This window comes from Psittacula echo, assembly GCF_963264785.1.
Source record: "Psittacula echo genome assembly, chromosome: 1".
NCBI classification, from domain to species: Eukaryota; Metazoa; Chordata; class Aves; order Psittaciformes; family Psittacidae; genus Psittacula; species Psittacula echo.
Window position 1 is genome coordinate 110,135,367 of NC_137735.1, and position 14,552 is coordinate 110,149,918.

The following is a 14,552-nucleotide window of genomic DNA, read 5'->3' on the forward strand; positions in this document are numbered from 1 at the left end:
GTTGAATGTTTTAGGTGCCCTAATAAGCTCCACAAAGCTGAGTGATTAGTTTTTTAAACACACTGTCAAAAGTAAATAGTGTGTGCATTGCCTCCTCGTTTTCTCAACCTTTGAGTAATTTCAGTATGCTAAATTTAGTTGTTATAATTTCATGCCAGCTTCATGTTTCATTCTGGCCAGGGAAAATACCCTTATGTTTCAATACAGTGCTGGGAACAGTAATAGCTACTTAGATATTAATATTGGTTAGAAAATGTTACCTATTGAATTACTTCTAAAGTTGGTTCTAATGGATACAGGAAAAGAATCAAAGCTGACTGAGGAAGAAAAGTACATCACTTGAGTTTGGCTAATTGAATTAGAAAGGTAAGAACAAACCCTGACATACAGATACATGTGGGAGAGATAGGACAGGGATGAAACGCTAGATGGTTCAGACTTTGGCAGCAGGCATTCACAGAAGAAATGTCAGATGGTAGGATCATTTAAATAGAAAATGGCTCTTCCTGAATAATTTTGTGCTGATTGGGTTGTGGAGTTGACAAAGAAAGAAGTTTGTCTGAGGGCATCCAGCTTCCCAAAATGATGCTTCCTCACTTCATGCTTAACAGGAGGAATGCAGTGAGTAGACCTCTCTCTCCTTTGCTTGGTTGGACTTGCTAGTAGATAACCACTTACCTAATAAACAAAATAGTCCAGTTAAACTTGTTATAAGAAAAATAAGCAAGAATTACTTAATTTCTGTGAAGTATATGCTGTATGGGCTACATACATATGAGTTGTTGTTCCGGAGTTCAAGGATTCTGGGTGAGAAAAACGAGACACAAATAGAGAACTCACACATTGTTTACTAATATAGGAAAATATAAAGATACTAACAGATACAGTAAAGGATATTTCTGAAGAGTGGATATCTTACCAACCCCAGGACCCTGTGAGGATGATCAGGAAACCAGCTCTGAGAATCATCATCACAGTGTGAGGCGGCAAGCTCTGCCGTAGCGGGCGTCCCCGCGGGGGCAGTATTGACCTGGGTGGTATGAGGTTCTGCTTCCCCACATCGCATGAGGCTCAAGCTTTTATACTAACAAAAATGCACACTCTCAGAAGGAGAAGGCCACACACAGAAGGCCAGCCTACATCGGAAGAAGTGGCCAGCAATATCTAGAAAGGTCTCCAAGGGTGAGGGCTTTTCCGGGGAGTTCTAAAGCGGAACTTTTCGGCGAGCAGCCAAAGCAGGACTCTCTGGGGAGGAGCCAAAGCGAGATCTTCCGGGGAGGAGCCAAAGCGGACAAATAGTACTTTTCTATCTTTGAATTTTTCACCACGGATCATTATCTGTTGTCCCTGACATATTTGTGTAGTTTAAAAAGTTCATCAGCCCACTTGGACTTTGCTGCTCCTAGTGCAGCCATTCCGAGTAATGCTGATAAAGCCTCAGAGAAGAAATAAATATCATCCAAATTTTAATTTGGATGTGAAATGACAGCCCACATTGCTAGCAAAATGGCTGAGTGGTAAATTGGGTAGCATGTAAGAAAAGAAGATAAAGTAGAAAATGTCAGCTCTATTGCATTTACAAATTACACTTGTTCTTCACTATGTTTTCCTGAATGGACATAGTGGAGAAGAATTATCATTCCTAGTACCTGTGGCCAGAAAATGTCAATAGTATATTTTGGACAATACTTCTTTCATTGTATATTTTAGATAGTGCTGTTAGTAAAATGGACAAAGGCCGTGACACGGGCATAACTTTTGCTCATGGCATTATTTTTACTATGACAATATGCCTTTGCACATTGGGGCTGCAATTGTAATTGAGGATATAGTGTTTGTCAGAACAGAAGTGAATGATTTCTAAGTCTATATTTTGATCTGATACAGAAATTCCCTGTGAGGAAAGGCAAAGAAGATATCACAGGTGTTGTCTACTCTGTGGTGATACAAAAATGATGGGAAATACATGAGAAGCGATGCTATATGCCAAATAGAAACTGTGTATTTCATGTATGTAAATGATGGTTATACCAGAATCAGCACTGTGCTTTGTTCGCAATTATAAAGCACTAATAAAAAGTTTCATCAACAAATCCTACAACTTATTTAAAAGGAACTCTTTCAGTGAAGCTCTCTTTAAAGTTTTGGGTTTTTTTCTGGCAGTTTTAAAACAGTTTGTCTCTAGAAGAGCAAACTGAAGTCTTGGACTTGCTGAATCTGTAAGGAGATGGTCTTGCTCTGTGCCATGCTGTGGCAATAAGTTGCAAACATAAAACTCTCAAGTTGACATCTGAACTGAAGAAAGTGCCCAAAAGTTTGGAGAAAACCAACATGCAGCAATATTGGTTAATCTAATAAAAGATGTTACTTATTGAAGAAGCATACCTCATTTATAGGCATGTCATAGATGTAATCCATGAGCCTGAAGTTAATTTGCCTTCCCTGTAATGTGGGCTCAGGCGCCAGGCCTGTGAGTGAATTACCATAGAGAAAACTAGGTAGTGATCTGGGGCTTGCAGCAGTTCAGACACGCTGTAGTAATTGCCTCTGTATGTGCTTTTGCCTGTATGTAAGAGCAGCACAGTGTACTCTGCCCCCACTGAATTTACTTGTTGTTAATGTGTGTACACAGGCTGGTTATTGTGGAATAGCAAATGTGCCGCAGCTTCACGTGGGTGCCCTTGTGTTCAGAGGTGACTTTAGATGTCACCTTTCCTCTAAACCAATGAACACCGGTTGTTGATTTTTTTTTCTGCTAGCATGTCCTGTGTCGTGTGGATGAATATCCATGCACTTTGGCCTAAAATAAAATAAGGAGGCTAATCTTTATTACGAGTAATAGGATCATTTAAGTGAGTTTTAGCTTGTAAATTTTTAGAGATTTTATTTGTTCCTGCTGTCCCTTTTCTCTTCTGTATGCAGCCTAGAAAACTTTGTATCTGCTGGCAAACTTCAACCAAATTTTGCACTGGGAGAGAAATACATAATGTAGTTATGGTCCTATTATTTCAAGGAAGATGAGTGAACAGGTAAAGTTGGGATTCTCAATGCTTTGCATGTATAAAAAAATTGAAGTTTCAGCTTGATGTTGCTAAAATGGCGAAGTCCGCCTCTGTCCTTTCCTTCCATCTAACCCACCTTTCCTGAGACTAGCTCTAGTTTTTGATCTCCTGGTGCTCTGATTCCTTTTGCTACCCTAGAGGAAAAAGGAAACCACTGGATTAGTTCTCTGCAGTTTTAGTGAAGCGAATAATGCTCTGTGCAGGAGCTGTGGTGAGGCATGTGAAGAGGAAGATGGGAGTTGGGCCATCCATTTTGTGGAGCATGTACGTGGGGGTTGGATGGCAGAAGCTGTTGATTTGGCTCTGGTTGTCTTATGAACCTTTATTAGATGTCTGAGGATCTGTGTGGGGGAGACCATGTTGATAGTCAATGTTCAATGCTGACAGTGCTATTGGAAAGCAGGCTCTGCTGCCACCTGCCCTGCTGGCGTTTGGCATTTGAGGGCAGGAGAAGGAAAGGGATGTTCTGGTGGTGAAGTCATTAGTTCAAGGGATAGCAGTTTCCATGTGGTCTCAGATAAATCATTTAATCTCTTAGTGCCTGAATTCTTCATCTTATAAAATGACGTTAGTCTTCTGGCCTTTGGGTTTACAGAGTATTTAGGGTATCAGGGTCAGTTGTAGCCTGCAGATATCACATGCTTACATGATCAGGACATGGTAGGTCTTGGGTCTCTCAGTGTGTTTTTATAAGAACAAAATGTTGCTGCAGAGTAAATACAGCTTATTGCATGACACAGGACCATCGTCTCTCATTCTCGTGGGAATTATCCCATCCGTTTTTCCAGCCTTGTGCCTATTTTTACACTTTAGGGTTTGTTGCAGGAATTTGGCCACACAGTAGTGCAACCGCATAGATAGTTAAAACCACTTCTTTTCCGTATTACTTCTGTTCTCTAGAAGTGAAAAATCAGTGGGGACATGGACTGAGTAGGATCTTGGTTGCTTTTAGTTGACAAAGTGCAGCTGTGTGCTTTTCTTCAGAGTATATTGTGTACCTTTTTCCATAACTGAAGCTTCAAAAGAAGGGTATCAGTAGACATGCTTCCAGTTTTATGGCAACTGCTTGCGACTTAGTAATAGCCATCCCTAAGTGACAGGAGAAAGCTTTGATAATATATAGAAATTTTTGCACGGTCTAGTCCTGTGCAAAAATGAGGCTCAGTAGAAGTGCAGAAATATCATAAACAAATACCCATTTAACAATAATAATAATGATACAAAACTCCCTCTGAATCACAGTTTCATCTAATGTAAATTATGTGACCTTAATAGGTGGAAATCTATAAGAGTGTAGGGGTTTTGTCTTTGAATGGTAGCAAGCTACATTTTTTTAGAAGCCTAGATATCTCGAATCCTCTTCATGTTTGGGAGTTTTAAGACAAATGGTAGGGGAACAGAAGGGAAGGCATTTTGAATATCTTGGTGGAGAGTAAAATCTTACAGCAATAGCTTACACTGTGCTAGGAGGCCGAGGCACAGTATTCATACTGAGAGCACATTTGAGCTCTGTGGTTAGAAAAGTTGCCTGTTAAACGATGTGACAAGATGAGAGTCTTCAGCCCATCTGTCACCCATGCAGAAGTAAACGGTCACATGGTACTGACTCCAAAGTAGAGGGAAAATCTGCTGTTACAGCCAACATTCCTTGCCACAATACAAATATGTTCTTTGCTCACATAATAGCTATTCAGTTTGCCTACAGTCATTGTGTTCCTCCATTAAAGTTCAAAGGAATTGAAAATAGCACAGTCAACAAAGCCAACTTTTGTCTTGGAGTGAATACAGATTTTATTACAAGGTGTTTTATCAGTGAGATTTTTAGAAAATGAACTGGTCTGTGAAAAACATCATGTGGTCATTCCACATTTATGCTTTCTGGGTGAGTAGCAGTGATTTTTTAATTTCTTTTTTTATCTTTTTTCAGTTTCTTTATGGTTGACATTGCTGATTCTGTGGTGTATGTCCTTTTCTTAAGGGCAACCTGGGTTTCCAAATTTGGGTGTACAAATTTTGATTAAAAACCCCCAACTAACCAAACACCAGAAAGCCCCAAAACAAAACAAAAAAGGTATTTTGACCCTTTAGGCTTTGTTGAAAATGTAGTATTTTCATAGACTTCAAAAATGAGAGAGGAAGTGCACAATTAAAACTCAAAGTATTTAGTCAATATGAGCCTTGTAGATCTGATTAGCGTATTGGTTTGGAAGTATTTTAATGCCTTTTGTTCTCCTGCACATACACATGTCATTACTTACTTTCAATAGGTCATATTAAAGTCCTTCTGTGTGAAGAATACATTGAAATGAGCTCTCTGTCTCAGCTAATAGGAAGTTGCTGCCTCCAAGCTTGTGCAAGCAGTAGCAGTCAAGAAAGAAGACTTAGTCTTTAGGGATGTAATTTCATCTGTTTCTTGTGTGTCTTTTTTTGATACTTAGGATGCCTGAAGGTACTGGCAAAACAATCTCCCCATGCAAACAGTAACAAGAAAGTGACTATAATAGTTAACCTGTGGCCACCGAGGCCAGACTTCATTTAAGAAGCTGGCCAGAGGGTAGCTTCTAGCCAAGAGCTTTAGAAATGCTTGATGAGGCAAGTTGTGGGGTTAATCATTTTTAGATACTCTTGGAACATAGGAAAATTCCTGGAGACTTGAGAAACACTAGTGTGTTTTAAGCTAAAACTAATGGTGTCTCAGTGAGGGTAAATGAAATGGCTCAGTGCTATTACATGAATAGTAACCATAGTATACTCAAATTCAGTAAGAAGAATTGAAAAGGTTTTACTGTCTTGGATTAAACTTATGAAGAGGAGTTTAATTAAAAGTAAAGGTGGTAAGAGGAGAAGTTGGGAACACTGAAATAAGGTAAGTTGCAGGCAGCACAGGTGATTTGTAAGGGTGGGAGAGAAAAAGTGTAGTTAAACTAGTGTGAAGTGAGCTGTAGGCAAAAGGATATTTATACAAAAAAAGGCAAAAAGAAACTTATGTTAGGAGAGCAAAAGCTTACAAACTCTAGCAAGTTAAATAGGAAATCAGCAGGGGGCCAGAGAGGAAATTCCTTGAAAACAGCTTTCTACTAGCATATACTTTATAGATTCTCTAAAAGCTTGCTGAAGAGTCTGTTGGATTGTCTTCAGGGAAGAATTTCAAAAAAGCAAAATAAATGAATTGAATTGGCATTTACTACAAAAGTAGTACATTATTCTTTATAGGGATCAATGAGAAGTGATCACAGAAGAGGCTTTTAGGGAGAAAAATGGTAATGTACACAGCAATAAACCGCCATAAACAGGTACCAGAGCCAGGAACACCTCTGTAAAGTTGACAAGCTATTGCTAATCATGGTGTGTAGTCTGTTGCTTCGTTTAACCTTGCTCTCAGCAGAACAGGTGATGACGTGCAGTACACTGTAACGCGTGTTCTTAAAAAGACTATTGCTGATTAGGGGGTCCAGCAAAGGGGCAGCAATCACAGAAGTAACTGGATTGTTAGAGGTGTAACCATTATAAAATGTAGAAAAATTGACTTGGCTTTTAAAGAGGAAAGTCAGGCCTCAGGTTAGAGGGATTTGAAGGTGTTATAGAGGTAACCAGAGAAATAAATCAGAGAATTAATAAATCCCTCCTTTCCTGTGGGAAAGGAGACTGATCAGTGGGGTTCTTGAGCTTGGAAAAGTGATGGGAGAAAGTACACACCGCTCTAGATTTCTGTTGTGTCACAGCACAACTACAGTGTAGCAAGTGTAAAGCCAGTGAAAAAAGTTTTCTTTGTGCTGTGCATAAATAAGCATCTTGCTTATTACCACAGGATATATACCACTGAACACAAAGGTTCAGTGAAGCTCAAGTACCATAGCTTCACTGAGCATACCACTTTGTACCTGAAATTTTTATTGATAACTTTTGGAGGCAGAAAGGCTGTGGAAGAACAATTGATAAAGGTGTTTTCTAAATGTCCACTGTTACCAAATGTTGGAAGCAGTATTCTGGGCAAGGTAGACTTCTGATTAAAAAAGGAGTTACTTTTAAAATCCTCCCTTATATTCCACAGAAAGATTGGTTAGCTGATGACAGCAACCCTTTCTGGCCTTAAAATTAGTAACAAGAGCACAGTATCATGTGCTTTGCTGTCTGTAATAATAAATCAACAACTGTGGGCCTGTTGGTTTTCTTTTTGTAATGGCTGCTGTTACTGGTTGAAAAAGGGGATTGACAAGTAGAAATATGGAAGTCAAAAAGAAGTATGAATACTTTTCAGATTGGAAAGTGCTCAAGTTGTTAGGATTGTCCATTAAAGTAGCAGAACATAACTGCGGTGGGTTGCTATGTTCTGTATGTATGTAGAATCAGTATAGCATGTAAAGCGTTTTTTCAAGAACTTCACTTCTAGTCATAAAAATGCTTTTTAAGCTAACAGCTTTCTTCTGCTCGGTAGGATGTGATTTTTTGGATGTGTATATTGACCTGGAACCAACAAGGAGATGACTAAGTAGGAGGAAAATGGTTTTAACATGCCTCTGCTTTGCCAAGGAATATGGAAACAATAACAGATTTGTCAAGTCTGTGGGTCAGCTAGCCTTGTAGTGATATATGATATTTCTCTATGCACAACATACTTGGTGTATTGGGTTGGTTTTTATTTTTTTCTAAAGCACCATTTGGGAGCTGAAATGTGAATCTTTGTCCCAGTTGCTGTTTATCACCTTCATGGGCATGCTGTTTACTGACCAGATGTATCCACAGGAGGTGGGAGATGCTGACTTCTCTTCATTGTGGCAGGCACATAATAGGGTCTGTCTTCTTATTTGGTTTATGGTGTAATTTGATAGCCAAGACTATGCATGCTTGGCAGTTGTCAAAGTGTGTTTGGTCCATGCACTAAAGCTCTGCAGTAGTCCTCTCATTTGCCTATTGTTTCTTCCCCACCCCGAGCCATGACGTCCTCCATGCTGCCTTTCCTTACAACGCTGGAGTATGTTGCATCATTCATGTGCCAAGCAGTCTCTTCTTCAGGTTTCAAACAATGCAAAGATGATTCCTGGTGGAATCATCTTTGGATTCCACCTTCGTTTTTTGGGAGTGAACCAGCAGCTTGAAAAATGAGTGCTCAGTTTAATAAATTAAAACTTTAGATACTGTTTTCTTGCTTTTAAGAGCAGAACCATGTTCTTGGGGTGGGGGGAATGATAATCACAAATGAAACCAGGTATGCTATTTCCTTAGTGAAGAAGAGGTAGTAGCTCAGCACTTAGCTGCTCTGACATGTGCTGGTTACCAGGTCCAGGTTCTGGCTGTTTCGGGAATGTGCCTGAACCGCTCAGTGACCTGTGTCTCTCCCCATTTTGGCACTTGTAAGAGTCACCTAATATATATTTTGTTGCAACAGATATGATCTCATATCCTCTTACAAACTGTGTGTAAACCAGTCACTGAGACATGGCCCTGTTCAGTGGAGAGTTCAAAGTGTGGGACAAGGCTTTAAGAAGGAAGCAGTCATTTTAAAGAGAGTAGTTGTTTAGTAATACCTGGCAGTTCTTAGTGCTGGCTGTCTCTCTTAGCATGAGCAAAAATGGTGGGTCAGCTTATTGGCAATGGGAATTTCTGCCAGGTGGAGGGCTGGATGGCCTTTTCCATGCTGTTGTTTACTGTGCTCTTTCCTTTCTTGCAAGCTGAAACTCTTAAGCTGGTTTTTTCTCTGGCATTGTCAGCATGAGCCCAAAGGTCTTTGGAGAAGCTAATTCCTTTGGCTTCTCCCTACTTCGGCACCCAAAACAATACCATAGTCTATCTTTAAGCAGCATGTGCTGTTTGTTTTTTATCGCTACTCCAAACATTTGTACTGGATTGTATTTCTACTTATGCTGCCTTATGAAGGAATTCCAGCTGAACAGTTAATGTCTCCCTTCACTTGAACTCATGTTTTTCTGGGTAGTGAGTTAGAGATGCCTTACAGTTTATTAATTTTGCTTTTAGCATTATGTAAGCCGTACAAGGTTGTAAGTACATAATATAAATTTGATTAGTGTCTTCCTTTATAGCTCGTTTTACAGTCCTTGGCCTATTCCACTTCAAAAATCTTGTAAGCAGCATAAGTTGGCCAAAATACACACTTCATGGTAATTAAATCTCTTAAATGGATTCTAATTTTCTTCCTACTCTTGAAGCTGGTGAGAGATTAGTAATAAAAGGCAATTAGTTGGTTGATAGCATCATGTATTTGATCAGTGCAGAAAGTGGATAACCGCCTCAGGTGTATGGTGAACTCTTCATTCCTATGTGAACATTCAACATGTAAAAAGTTGACAACGTTATTCGAACATTTATCCTGACAAGATAATTTCAGAACTAACAAGCAGAGGAAACACTATAGCATGGAACATACACATTTTTAAATAGTCTGATTTCCTTCAGTGGGTTTGTCCCCATCAAAGTTTTGTACTTCAGCTGAAAGTAGGCTGGAAAGATCTGCAGCTAAAATTGCTGGGCTTAAGATTTTTGTTTGAGATGATTCTTTCTAAAACATGAAAACCAATTCACTAATATACAGGGGTTTGAGACTAAATAGTGAAGTGTATTGTTTCCTGACCTCTTGACTGAGGCAGTGCTGTTGTAGTGGGCAACAAGTCATTAAAACAAAATTACCTTTTTTTAATTCTTAAGATGAAGAAAGAAAAGGTTTTGTGCAAAGGCTAATTGAGAGCATCCTGAAAGAATAAAATGTTGAGTGTTGATGAAAAGTAAACCTACTTCATTGTATCTAATGAAGTTGCTGTGTCCTGGTTTTGTTTTGAAGCCTATCTGAAAATGTTTTCAAAGAGATTTAACTTTCTCAAATTCATAAGATGCATCTGACTGACATCTCAGTTTCTATCACGTTCTTGCATTTTGGCAAGAACTCTGTCGCCAGTTGTAGCTTCCAATAGGCATGGGTCCGTCCAAAATAGTTTCCATTTCCCACTGAGGTACGTTCTTAGAAGAACTTTTCCAATCCAAATAACTGGCATTTATTACTTTTTAATTGCTTAGTGTGATATTTGCTTACATTTGCTGTTTTAATGTCTTTTCCTGTCTGTAAACTGAGAGTCCCAAAGGGCACATGCGTGCAGTCACTGAATTCGGTTTACATAGCTTGACGGATGTTTTGGGAAAGGCAGATTGTGCGTATGTGCTGTTTGTCACAGATGGTGTCCCAACAAGAAGAAAGTTGTGCTAATGCTGAAGGAAAATGAAAAGGAAATAAGTAAACAAAACAGCAGAAAAAGGATGGCCTTAGAGTTTAGCATATTTTTTTCCAGTAGCCTTGGGGAATGCGGTCAGTATGGCACACGTATGCTTGAGCTCAGCAAAGGTTCTCAAGTTGCTCTATGAAAGCAACAAACAGTGGGCAGGAGAAACTTCTCTGGGCAGTTTTGCTGCTCTGGATATTACCCGTGTCCTAGTTTTAAGTCTAATTCCAAAATCTTAATTCGAAAAAAAAAAAAGTATTAAGAAAGGTATTTTGCTAGTCTTTGAGATAGTAATGAAATCTTTGAGGATGAAAGTGTTTTGAGTTTTTAAAAAAGGCAATGTAGGCAAAACACGGCCATTTCACCTCTACTAATTTATCTTAGGTGGGTTATTTTTTCATTCAGGTTTGTTTTGGGGGATCAGTGAATTTTCAGGGCTTTGGTTTTGACAGCATGATCCTAGTGAAAATAGTTTGAGTCCCTTGTCTATATGGGAATGCAGATCTCAACTTCTTCCCCTTCTGGCATACATAAATGAGGAGCGGGTTCATTTTTCACAGTTTAGGATTGTTTGTGGAGGAGAAGAAATGGCTTGGTTTACACACTGTATTGCTGAAAACCAAGCTGATGTGCATTATGGACCTGGATTTAGATTCTGTGTTTAAGTTATTTCAAGTAGGGCTAAGCTGTGTGGCAAACTGGTATTTGCATTGTTGTAAATCCTAAACATCCATTGATCTTCAATCCTGCCCTTCCCACTTTAAGCTTTCACTGGACTATTACATTCCTGAAGTCCATTCGGCAGCCTAAGATCCTGAATTAACTTTATATGGGGTAATGAAAAACTGTCTTTTGGGTTTGTTCTGCCGCCTCTTGGCCTGCAGCTGAACTGGTTATATGAACTGTCAGACTAACTCTGGTCCTTCCCTTGCCTTGTAGGACTTCTCAGTGGGCAGACCTCTCCGACCAACACCAAACTGGAAAAGCTGGACCCCCAGCAGGTGCTGCAACTGTGTCTCCGGTACCAGGATCATCTTCATCAGTGTGCAGAAGCTGTTGCCTTTGATCAGAATGCGCTTGTGAAACGAATCAAAGAGGTACTACCTGCAGCCTGCCTGCTTCTGGTGGGGAAGGGCTCGGGGCATCAGCTTGGCCATCTTGTGCTGTGAACGCAGGTGCTTGCTGTAGATTGGCCCTGTGTCACTTGCAGCAGTCCATGTCAAAGTAAACCCTGTAGAGAAACTTTGTGGGTGTGTACATCAGGCAAAGTTTCCTGGCTTTCATTGTGGTTACTGTTAGGTGGTTTGTTGGTTATGCCCTATGATTCCTGGCCATAAACAGGAGCAGTTCCTCTGGTATGGCAAGTATTGCAACCGATGTTGAAGAAGTAAAAGATGACTGGAATTTTGAAGGTAACATTTCTTACTTAGGTCTGTATAGCATCCATTTTATTGTGTTTCATGGTTAGGCTTTAATTTAAGGAAAGAAATGGTTATTTTGAATTCTAATATGGTTCTTTAATGTATATGTAGAGCTAGACTCGTTTTCAAAGCCCATAACATGGTGTATGTTCTCTGATCTCTATGGTAAAAAGATCTTACTGTGCTGCTGTTTTTAGCGCTAAACCATCATTTGAAAATCACTGATCTGCTTAAATATTCAATAATACTGTTGGGAAGGAAATGAATTCCTGGAGTGAGCATCCTGCAATTGGATTGTCTTTCTCATGTGTAACTGCTAATGTTGGAAGCAGTAAGATGGCTGGCAGTTTTGTGGTGGTTTTGGTGTTTCTTGGTGTTTTTTAGTTGTTTTTGTTGGTGGTAGTGTTTTGGGTTTTTTTTTAAGTCAAGACAGACTAGTATGAGAGGAGATGCTGTTCAAGAATGTTTTCTCACATGCTCCCAGTTGTACAAAAGTACAAGGACCTTTCAGTGTCAAAAGAAAAATTGTTGAGCAGGTGGTTAATTTTTACTCATGCAGTATAAGCGATGACCTTGATTCGTTGTTGCTCCATTGGCTTAGACTTAAGAAAATCCCACATGACAAACTGGATAATAAATTTGATTCATGGGCTGTTTTGAGAAGCTGCTGTCATCATGGAGTTTTAAGTCCAAACTAACGTGGGAGCCATTAAAAAGGTCTTTTTACTTTGGTGTATCAAGATCTGAGGCCAGCTATTACACAAGATATAAAGATATTTGCAGATGTTGGTGACTCAGATCACACAATCTCAGAAATGGGATTTAATTGCCAGCCTAATGACAGGTACTGCATTAATCCAAGAAGATTGTAATTCTTTTGGCTGTTAAAGTGTGAGAGGGGATATTGACATGATTTAAAGTCACAGTAGACGCCACCAGTGCAGTCTGCATGAGTTGGATTTGCCTTCTGTAGGTCAAGTGGCAGTCCCTTTCAAATAAGCTATAGTGATATTTTCTTCTACATCATAACACTTAGGTTTGGGGACTTTTTTCATGTAAAATAGATAAAGTGAGGATACTGACATTGTCACGATAGTCTTTATAACAGACTCCTTTCTGACAAAGTGAAGGAGAAATGAGCAACTCTGTAACATGGGCAACTGACAAGTCAGTTGGGATGTGGGTTTTTTTTTTTGGTCACAATACTTAAGTAATTTCAGATGGTTCCAATCTTGCTGCCAGATCTGGTGGGTTTTTACTGTTCATTTTCCTAATAATTTTTCAGTGTTTTTCTTGCATTGGCTGTTCTGCGTGTGTGTTCTGGAGGAGCCGGGTGGGATCATTCTTTCCAAATTGGTTGGGCTCTCCTTGGTGCACTAAATTGAACCGCTGTTGACAGTTGTTGACAACAAGGGGTGCAGCTGAACTAGAGCAGGGTATGTCTCTCCTTACAAGTGTAGACAAAGGAAATCGCATTTGGCTGCACCCATTTGTCAGCAATGATTTAGCTTTGCCTTGTAGGCAAAGTTTTGCCTGTTGGTAAAGAGTAAAAATGAAGGAGAAAATTAAGTGTTTTGTGACAAGCATAATGTGTGCATGAGCTGGACAGTAAATTCTTCTACCCTTGTTTTAGTAGTCAGGATTTCCCTTTTTCTTTCTTTAACACTGTAAACATTTAAGTGTTTTTCTTTTGATAATGCTTACCAATTGACTGTGCTTTTAACCTTCCTGCAACATATTGGTGAGCTTCAGTCCCTGATTTCCTACCACTTGTCTAAGGTATGTTCACTTTTCAGACTATCACTGACTGTACTCAGTGCAATAATAGTCCTACTGTATAGTATGCTACAGTCATACTGCTTGCAGCCAGGATTTTTTTTTCAGTCTTTCCTTGTCTCGGAGCAGATATCTTCTGCTCGTTGTCTGTGTGGCCAAAGAAAAGGTTTCCTGGTTTCTGCCAAAACTCAAAAGTACTGCTGTAAATTTACTAGTCCTCAATAACACAAAATTAACTGTGGTGGTTTGTAAATCAACACACAATCTGAATTAAAATGGTTCTTAATAGGAAAGAGAATAAGCTAAGGAAAACAAAAACATTGCATGACAGCAGCTGAAGGTCTAAGTAGACCCATCTGTGCATTCCTTTACTTTGGGGACCAAAACAGTCTAGCTTTGCTCTCCATCCCATTTCCTACTTCAGCCGGAACTTCTTTGCGGTATATTGGCTACATCCCTGTCTGTTCCTAAATGTAGAACCCATGTGGCTTCCAGGTTGCAGTGACTGCTCTCTCTCAAGAAGAAATACATTTACCTAAGCATTTCCTTGAAGGGGAAAGAACTGAAGGTGTGATTGAAGGTAGTTCACTCAACTGCCTTTCTGCAGCAGTTACAACTACTTCACAGAATAGTAGACTGGTTAGGGTTGGAAACTCATCTACTTCCAACCCCCCTGGCATGGGCAGGGACAACTTCCACTAGACCTGGTTGCTTAAAGCCCCATCCAGCCTGGCCTTGGAACTATTCCAAGTTGAACTTGAACACTTGTACCTGAAGTATTGTTTTTGGAAGGGAATGATTTTTAAGACAATGGGCTTTGTCTTCACTGCCAAAAAAAAAGATGTGTTTGCATCTTTTTAAGCAAAAATAATCACTATATATTAAATATTATGTTTCATATTAATTTTTGGCAGCTGACTCACCGTATGTTGCAACACTGCATTAATTCCAGGACCACTGAAATATTTAGGATTCCTTTTAATTTTTTCTCCTTATCAGTTTCAAAAACAACAGAACAGCAATTTGGTATTTATGTCTGTGTTAATCCAGGGTTATGGCGTCTCACA

At 39.5% G+C, this 14,552-nt stretch overlaps 1 protein-coding gene across 4 annotated transcripts in view; it reads left to right on the top strand.

Moving 5' to 3' along the window:
- BORCS5 (BLOC-1 related complex subunit 5) overlaps positions 1-14,552 on the top strand; it is a 72,177-nt gene that overhangs the window by 34,011 nt on the left and 23,614 nt on the right. For all 4 annotated transcript variants that reach the window (XR_013957641.1, XR_013957642.1, XR_013957643.1 and 1 more), the window contains exon 3: positions 11,228-11,385. Coding sequence is in view for 1 of the 4 variants with exons in the window: in XM_080625374.1 (XP_080481500.1) it covers positions 11,228-11,385 (158 nt within the window). In the remaining 3 variants the exon portion in view is untranslated. The remainder of the gene's footprint in view (positions 1-11,227; positions 11,386-14,552) is intronic.